Here is an 8,461-nt window from a genome sequence, read left to right as displayed (position 1 = left end):
AATTTATTTATTAGTAAAACATTTGTTTACAAGGTATAACTAAAATTTTATGACTTCAAAAGAAAGGAACGGAAAATGACATCCCATAAAAGAACACTAAAAATGCTATTTCAATGGAGCAGTGATAGTGGGCTTCTGCCGATTAAAAACAGTAGCCGCCATCAGCACTGGCGCACACTCGTTCCCACCGCCGTGGAAAACCGAGCGAGGAAAAGAGCCAGCACGAGCTGAAAGCCCGAAGACGCCGACAAAGCCGAGGAAAATCAAATTGCGATCAAGAGGCCGCTGCGGAGCCGAACGAGCAAGCGCAGAAAGCAAGGTCTATAAAAGAACAAGGCGCGCCAAGGCTGTTCATCAGTTTGATTCGAGCCAGCAGCCAGTGCACGCTGCCCCCAGTGACTCCAGACTCAGATTTTTCCGCCAAGGACTAACCACCAGTGAAGCACCTGTCGCGCGGTGTGCCGCGAGTGTAGTCGTCGTTGTTTGCCGTGATCGAGTGTGAAAGTGCCCATCCCCAGAATGACAATTAAGCAGTGGCCTTGGCAGGCCCTCCTCGCCCTGCTCGCAGTGCTGTTCCTCGCCGGCAGTTGTGAGGCGGCCACCGAGCAGCTGGGCAGTCCCGGTCCCGGTCCCAGTTCGCCCAGCCCCTCGCAAAACGCCGGGGCACGAACCCTTCTGCGGGTCTACGACGAGTGCACCCGCGCCGAGGCCGGCTTCGTGCCCTGTCTGAAGAAGAAGGCCATCTCCTTCATCGACCGCCTGGCCCCCATCGAGGCCATCAACGTGGCCGAGGGCATCAAGCTGGTGCGCCTGGAGACGGCGCCCCGTCCGCCGGCCACTAGCGAGAACGACCTGGAGTCATCGCTGCCCCGATCCGGGAACGACCGCGACGCCAAGCTCACCAACATGCTGATCGAGCGGCTCAGCTACTTCTTCAACGGCCACTCGCTGCAGGTCAGCTTCCCAAAGCTCACATCCGATGAGATTGGACGCGGCTTGGAGGAAGGTAAGAGATCGGGAAGGGACTCCAGCCTTACCAACTATTATTAACATTTTTTTTTTTTGTTATTTTAAGCAAAACCTTAAACCCTTTTTAACAAATTAGTCATTTCCTTACCCTGAAAGCCAAGATTGCCTTTCAACATTTTAGCCATGCAATATTTGACACTCAACTTCAAAATATAATATTTACTATTGTCCACAAAAGAAACTAAACAAAGACAGAGTTTTAACATTTACAAAGTAAAACGCTTTAACAAAATGTATTTGTACCTAATTATTGTTTTAATATTTTTATTTTACTATACTTATTAAAATGTTTTTACCCTACTTTTGCACCTTAAAGGTCTAGAGCTAAATTGGTTAGTTATTAACTTTTATCTTAAAAGTCATAAAATTTCGATAGAAATCATCAAAAATTCGAAGTTTTATAGTTACTAAAAATAAGCGTTACTTACAATTAATTGAACTTTCAAGAAACCAATTTTAATTTGTGTTAGTTTTTATTTTTACTGTCATCTTTAGATGTTTAGAGCTCTTGACCCTGCAACAATGTTTCCTACAATCAAGTTGAGATTTCTTTGGTAAACAAATCGATCCACCACTATCATCAATTTCTGTGGGCGGTCTAATTGCGGTTACCGCTAATACACCAGTATCCATTGCGCGTAACAGTGACATAATTTGACTGCGACTACGCCTGTGGCTATGTCTACGGTAATTGCCAGGTAGTTATTAGAGCCAACAGAGCCATCATAAAGCCCGACAGTGTATATTAGCTGGCAATGACATTCGCAACTGCACCGTCAGCACCGCTGGCTGGCCCACTTCCTGGCTTATCTGCATTGTATGTAAACAGGGCGAGTGGGCTGGCCGGGGGGCGGTAAATTGGGGGAAATACTGGCTATGGGAAAATGCGCAATTGTTTTTATTTTTCGTTCGCCTCTTTTATAACGCACACACGAGAAAACTCGTTGAGCAACTCAGGAATGACCCAGAAACCTTAGCAACGACATCAGACAGACGGTAGCGACATCGTCGAAAAAAATTTGTCGTGCCACAAAAATACATGACATGCAGGGTTATTCTGCCACTACGAAGTTTAACCACTCTTGTTTTTTTTAACAAACAACAATGAACTCTTTATATATTTAAGTCCAACGACAAATATACTTCATAACATTTAAAAATAATTATAAATATACAAAGTCCCTAAATGCAATAATTTTTAAGATTAATTGGAAGTTGTTAGGTAGTGGCTAAAAAGGGCAAGTTTTGATGTTGTTTTCATAAATACATAATATGTTGCAGACATAAATTTTAAACAATTTTGAAAAGCAGCTAAAAGTATTGAAAGTATCTTTACAATTTTAAAAATATTTATAAATACAACATTAACTCAAAATTCATTTATACCCCAAGTCTCTTGCATAAAATAATGCATGCGTTTAACTAAATAGTGAATACTATTTGCAGTGACTCTAAGTGAAGGCCTAGGTAAACAACAGTCTGGCCAACTTTAAGAATCAAGTATCTAATCACTTGGAGGGCAGAGTATGTTGAGTTAAAAGCAAAAACTAAGCCATGTCTAGATGTCATGACCATGTCAAATGTAATGAAAGTGGCGACCACGTTTCTCCGTCGAGGCCACGAAAAACAACTCCTCGACTGGGCCATTGGTATTTCCATTTTGAATGCGGGCTGTCGTCGATTACAAATTTGACACAAGCACTTACTGCAACATCCACATCAAGATCGCAATGCAATGCAATGAAAAGTGAACTTACTTTCACGCCACATGAAGTTTTTCTTTTACTTTCAAATCATTGATCAAGATTTTTTAATCGATACGAGGAGCTGCAGTACAAGTTGGCCAACACTTTCCCAATGGCAAAGCCATTTTGGGCTAATGCTTGCTGCCAGAGATTGCGGCTATCGATTGAGATGCCTGCTCAGAGCTGGTTATGAATGTGCGATCATGGGTGTTTTGGGCAGCATTAGTGCCCATTTCCACCGCCATTTCCAATCTTATTTTCATTTCCATTTCCATGTCCGTGCCCGTGTCCATATCCATGGACGTGCCCAAGTCCAAATGCAATTTTCCCCAGCCAGGCACAGGTAAGCACAGGTGAAATCGCCCGCAGTGTCCCTAATGAAGGCAGCAAAATGAAAGCCACACACGTTGCTGCCAAAACGGAATGCCAGAGCCTCAATCACCTGGGAAAACATTCTTGCGCAGCCTTTGGTTAATTGAGCTGGCACTTTCACCGTCTTTTGAATATATTCCATGGGTTGGTCGGAAGATCTGCAGAGATGTTGCCAGATCTACAGAGATTTAATTATTCTGACTTTGGTTATCACAATACTTTCCAAGATCATTGTTGGCATTATAACCCCCTTGGTTATAAACCTAGATAAGCAACTTTACTTTTTGTGAGAAGGTTTGACAACTTAACTTTTTATATTTTCCTTAAGTAGCACTTGGAAAATAAGGCATATAATGTTGATAAGTTCTTTTTTCTTTTGTCTTTTTTATATTTGACTTTAAGATTTCATTAATTTAGATTATGGTTCAATGCTTTAACATTTATCTGATGTCTGTTTATTTGGTGAACATTGTTTTCATACTTAGCGTCATTTATTTAGCCAATTTTGTTAATTGGATTCCTTTACAATACAAAAGCAATACTATACTTTAATTAGATTGTTTAAATTCCTCCTCTGCTTAAGTGATTTCCCCTTATTTGTGTAAAACAATAAATTGACAAAAGATGTGAAAGCATACATAATGTGTTTAGTTAAATTTAAAAGAAAATGTTTGAAATTTAATTATTTATTTAAATGCACATTACAAAATTAAAAATTGCTACTTAGAGTAGTTTATCTATGTTGGGATTTTGTGTTTAACAATTTTTCTCAATAGATTAAGTTGATTTTATTGTTGTTTTTGTTACGAATTGTTTTTGAAAACCAGTAAAGTAAATTTACTCGTAGGTTGCTATCTGGCCCACAGAACCCACTTTATAGTACATTTTTTAGTTGGTTAACATACATTTTGTTCTCCCTTTAATAATATAGACACGAGTTGATTTTTTCCAAAGCTAAGATTGAAGTATAGTTAACAATAGTCTGTCTTTTGATGATACCCCAAATTAACGTCACATTTCTCTTGCAGGTCGTGGTAAAATGAAGAAGATGATGGGCATGATGATGATGGGAATGGCCATGAAGTTGATGGGCATGATTCCGATTGCCATGGGAGCGCTCTACATACTGGCGGGCAAGGCGCTGATCATTTCGAAGATCGCCCTGCTCCTGGCGGGCATTATCGGGCTGAAGAAGCTGATGTCCGGCAAGTCGTCGGGCGGCAGTTCCGGCTGGTCTTCCGGCGGCGGTGGCGGCGGAGGCGGTGGCTGGTCCTCGGGCGGTGGGGGCGGAGGAGGCGGCGGCGGCTGGGACAGGCGTTCCCTGACCGAGGCCCAGGAGCTGGCCTATCGGGCCCACCACCAGCAGGAGCAGCAGGCGGCACATGCGCAGGGCCATCCGCAGCTGCAACACCAACACCACCTGCATCCGAAGGCCGCGGCGCCGCTGGTGACCAAGTCGTAGGGCGGAGCGGATGGAGCGGACGGAGGAGTGACACCAAGTGTTAGATAGCTGCATTTATCTTGTGGATAAATCACGGACGTCGGATTGTAATTAGATATACATAAGCTCTCTTTTTGCACTTGCACTGCGGGGCAGACAAGAGACTTGATGCACTTCCAACGGTTCACTCGTTCACTCGACGCACAGTGGCACCTATGGATACAGCGCCTGAAATGTATCTAGAACGTGCGTTCCCACTGGGCTGCATTTGATTTTTTTATAATGATTAGTATTTGCTTTAATCGATTATGTTTGCTTCTATGCAACGCTCTGCCCTGCTCAGTTCTTCCATCCGCATTTACTGTTTCTGAATTACTGAACTCGGCCTCTGCATCTTGGCATCTTTGCATCTCTGCATCTCAATCTGCATCTCGATGTGCATTACTTCTTAACTGCTAACTGCACTGGCTATTTTCAATTACCTCTGGTACTTCCGCTTCTGCAGCTCCGTTTCCATCTCACTCCACTTGCGCACTCACATTAACTATAGCTTGTCTAACTGTACGTAGCCACTAAGTGTAATAATTTATTTAACTTATTTATTTATTTACTAGCCGTAAGTGTACATCGCATGTAAGCAGCAAAGTTTTCAAAAAAACAGAAAAGCAAAAAAAATGTATACGAATAAAATCACTGATACCAATCGAAGGACAGGTTTTCTCGCTTTTTCCGCTTGAACTTCGGGAAGGTCAAGTTAAAGATACTTGGCCAAATATGTGCACTTCCTGGGGACTACTTCCGCCTGTTCCTTGCCAAATCCCAATAAAACTTGGACCCATCTCCGGCTCTCATAAATTCCACTTGTAGTGACCCAGGGTGTTTGTCCCATATTCGGCAACCTTATGGCCCACGTTTATTGCTTTGGCTCAAACACACAAGCACACAGGGGCTTTAAGCCATGAAGCAAGTTGGTCCACAATTCAGCTGTGTAAACATTTTCCAGCCCATGAACGGAAGGAGAAAAGTTAGTTAGCTGTGCAAGTACGAGTATTCCACCCTTGACTTTAATCATAACAGAACACATCAGAGAATTCAGGAGGGAACAATAATGAATTACGCAAAATGAATCATCATCCAATTAGTTGGGTTCTGAGACGAGTAATGTGTTCTGCAGGCAGATGAAAATCTGTGGGTGTCCATTAAGTAAGTTAAAGCTGTTGGCCAAATCTACTTTAATTGAGTATTCCGCTTGTCATTGCGTTTCTGAAATTGTAGACAGTAAGCCGTAAGCTTGTTAAAATGTCCTTCACTTAAATTGCCTCAAGTCTTTGCACATTATAAATTAATATTCTTATATAATTACAACATACAATCATTATTAAATCACCACAAGAAGAGTGAATTTAAATTGCCTGTCCGCTTTGAATATGCATTAAAATTAGAACGCACGTTTTGTCTGTCAATTAAAAAGAATGGAGAAACCTGAAATTAAATATATCAAATGTCTTTCATATCACTTAGATGAATCTCCTACGAATATAATAAATTACAAAACAAAACTTATTAGGATGAGAAGAGGCAGATCCTCAAGGGAGTGTAAACGTGTCAGGGTATACTTTTAATTAATTCTTATTTGTTCTAATTTAATATTTATTTCTAGTTCCACAAGGGACTTTTATGTTACAATATTAATATTTACTAAATTAATTCATTGCTCTGGTATCTAAGAAACAAATCCCTTAAATCTCGAATAATGACACACCACTTTAAATATGATAAAGTTGTCATGTGTTTTTGTCTATTGTTAAGCCACAAGAAATTAACAAAAATGTATGAGACATAAAAATCCGGAAATTTGGAAATAATTTATGGCCTTTAAAAGTTTATAATTTAAAACTGGGATTTAATCTCGGCGTGTGCAGTATAATGGCTTTTATTAAAGGTAAAAGCATTTTTCAGCTTTAATTTATACTGAGTAATATTTCTACAAGAAAGGCTGAACAATAAATTTTATTTAGAGTCCGCCTTTGTCTGGTTCTAAAGTGCCGGTTTATTTAATCAGATCGATTTTAACAGCCAGTTTTTTGAGATTAAACATATTATGCTAAAAAGGGAATGGGTAACTTACAAATCTAGAACTATTAAAAATGCAAAAAGGCATTGCTAAAGTTACAAGAATACAAACAACAAAACGCTCTTTATTTACTTTAAATAAGATTCACTTTTGCTTTTATTAATGTGTTCGCCAAGCAGTCTGCCGATCATCCCAAACTAGTTTCGCTAATTTGGGAATAACTGGCATTAAAGAGATTCGTGTTGCTTAGCTATGGAAGATTTTTCAGGTACGTAAACGAGTTTATATCCGGATTGCAGATAAATGGAGAGGAGTTTTAAGAAGTGGGACATATATGGGGTTTGGTGTTTACTTCTTTTTCCACCATCCGGACTGGCCACCGTAGCCGCCTCCGTAGCTACCACCGTAGCCACCACTGTAGCCACCTCCGTAGCCACCACCGTAGCTGCCTCCTCCATGCGTGGTGGTCGTGATCACTTTGTAGACGTCCACGTGGCTGCCGCCTCCATGGCCACCACCGTAACCACCTCCATAGCCACCTCCGTAACCACCTCCGTAGCCACCTCCGTAACCACCTCCGTAGCTGCCGGAGTTCCAGCCGCCACCGTGGCTGCCACCGCCATAGCCACCTCCATAGCCGCCTCCATAGCCGCCTCCATGTCCTCCCTCATAGGTGTTGATCACTTTGACGACCTGGACTCCACTGCCGCCACCACCTCCGTATCCCCCGCCGTAGCCACCACCGTATCCGCCGCCATAGCCACCGCCACCACCGCCCTTGAGTAGACCCAAGAGTCCTGCATTGGCGGTTGCCAGAGTGGCGGCCAGCGCCAGAAGACATACGAATACCTGGACAAGGAAAAGGGATATCAGTTCGAATTTAATCCTTTCAGGAATCCTCTTCCACTCACTTTCATTGCGGATTGCGAACGCTTGAGAAGCACAAGTAGAACTAATGTCAAAGCCAAAATCGCTTTCGGTTTAATAGCTGACTGACCAAACCCCAGCAAAGGTGGCTTAGTGAGCGGCTTTATGTCGCACACGCTTCGCTCCACTCCAAAAACAAGGTCTTTCGACTCATCAGGTTGACTTTGCCATCAAGCCGCATCTTGTGCAGAGCTCTGATAAAAGCCGGTGCTGCCTGGACGATTCCCGAAAGTAAATTTATGATTTCCATTAAAGCAGGGCGTAGGAAGAGTGAACTAGTTTTACTGCTAAATTAAACGGGTTGACTACAAAGGAACCCAAAAGAATTCAAGCAGTGATACAAAATAGAACGGTCGAAAATACAAAGTCAATTTAGTTTTTAATCTCTTGCCAAATAAAGTGAGAAAAATTGTGTTATATCAACATATTGAAAATTGTTGTTTGAAATCAAAATAGATTTTTGTTCATTTGATTAATAAAACTCCCTCATAATGAAAAAAATGTTACGATAATATAATTAAGTTTAGCAAAATGAATAATATATATAACAACATACTATCTGAAACACAAAAAATAATCAAGCAACCAACTAAAAAATGTAAAATTTTTGTAATATCAATTATTTATTTATCAATGTTTTATTAAAGATTAGTTAATTTGAATTCAGTACAGAATGAGCTGCAAAAAATAAGATATACATTTTTTTGATGGCACTTTAGGCAATATAGTTTTTTTTTTATTGTTATTGTTGATTTTAGCTAAATATATTTTTTAAGTGTACTACGAGAAGTGCAGAAATGCAAGATTGCTTGTCCCAGTTGTTAGCTCATCATAATAGTCAGCCGAAAATACCAAGCACATGCAAATTTGCGG

General features: G+C 41.0%; 2 protein-coding genes across 2 annotated transcripts; one reads left to right on the top strand and one right to left on the bottom strand.

Annotated features, from left to right (window-relative positions):
• The first annotated feature begins 347 nt into the window (after positions 1 to 347).
• Positions 348 to 5,295, top strand: LOC128266574 (uncharacterized). Its single transcript, XM_053003164.1, has 2 exons — positions 348 to 1,006; positions 4,175 to 5,295. Exons 1-2 carry the CDS (start codon positions 520 to 522, stop codon positions 4,606 to 4,608), a joined length of 921 nt encoding a protein of 306 aa, XP_052859124.1. The 5' UTR covers positions 348 to 519; the 3' UTR covers positions 4,609 to 5,295.
• Positions 5,296 to 6,784: 1,489 nt separating this feature from the next.
• Positions 6,785 to 7,730, bottom strand: LOC128259828 (uncharacterized). The gene is made up of 2 exons (XM_052992433.1): positions 7,573 to 7,730; positions 6,785 to 7,510 (listed from the first exon to the last, which is right to left on the bottom strand). The coding sequence occupies exons 1-2, from the start codon at positions 7,576 to 7,578 to the stop codon at positions 7,010 to 7,012; spliced, it is 507 nt and encodes a 168-aa protein (XP_052848393.1). The 5' UTR covers positions 7,579 to 7,730; the 3' UTR covers positions 6,785 to 7,009.
• Between the last annotated feature and the right edge of the window lie 731 nt (positions 7,731 to 8,461).

This window comes from Drosophila gunungcola, chromosome 3R (genome assembly GCF_025200985.1).
Source record: "Drosophila gunungcola strain Sukarami chromosome 3R, Dgunungcola_SK_2, whole genome shotgun sequence".
Taxonomy (NCBI): Eukaryota; Metazoa; Arthropoda; class Insecta; order Diptera; family Drosophilidae; genus Drosophila; species Drosophila gunungcola.
This window is presented reverse-complemented; position numbering and strand designations above follow the sequence as displayed.

Bases quoted from the DNA above. Each gene is read 5' to 3' on its own strand.
- LOC128266574 (XM_053003164.1), top strand. From the start codon at position 520: ATGACAATTAAGCAGTGGCCTTGGCAGGCCCTCCTCGCCCTGCTCGCA. The intron at 1,007-4,174 runs GTAAGAGATCGG...TTTCTCTTGCAG, and splicing joins TGGACGCGGCTTGGAGGAAG to GTCGTGGTAAAATGAAGAAG.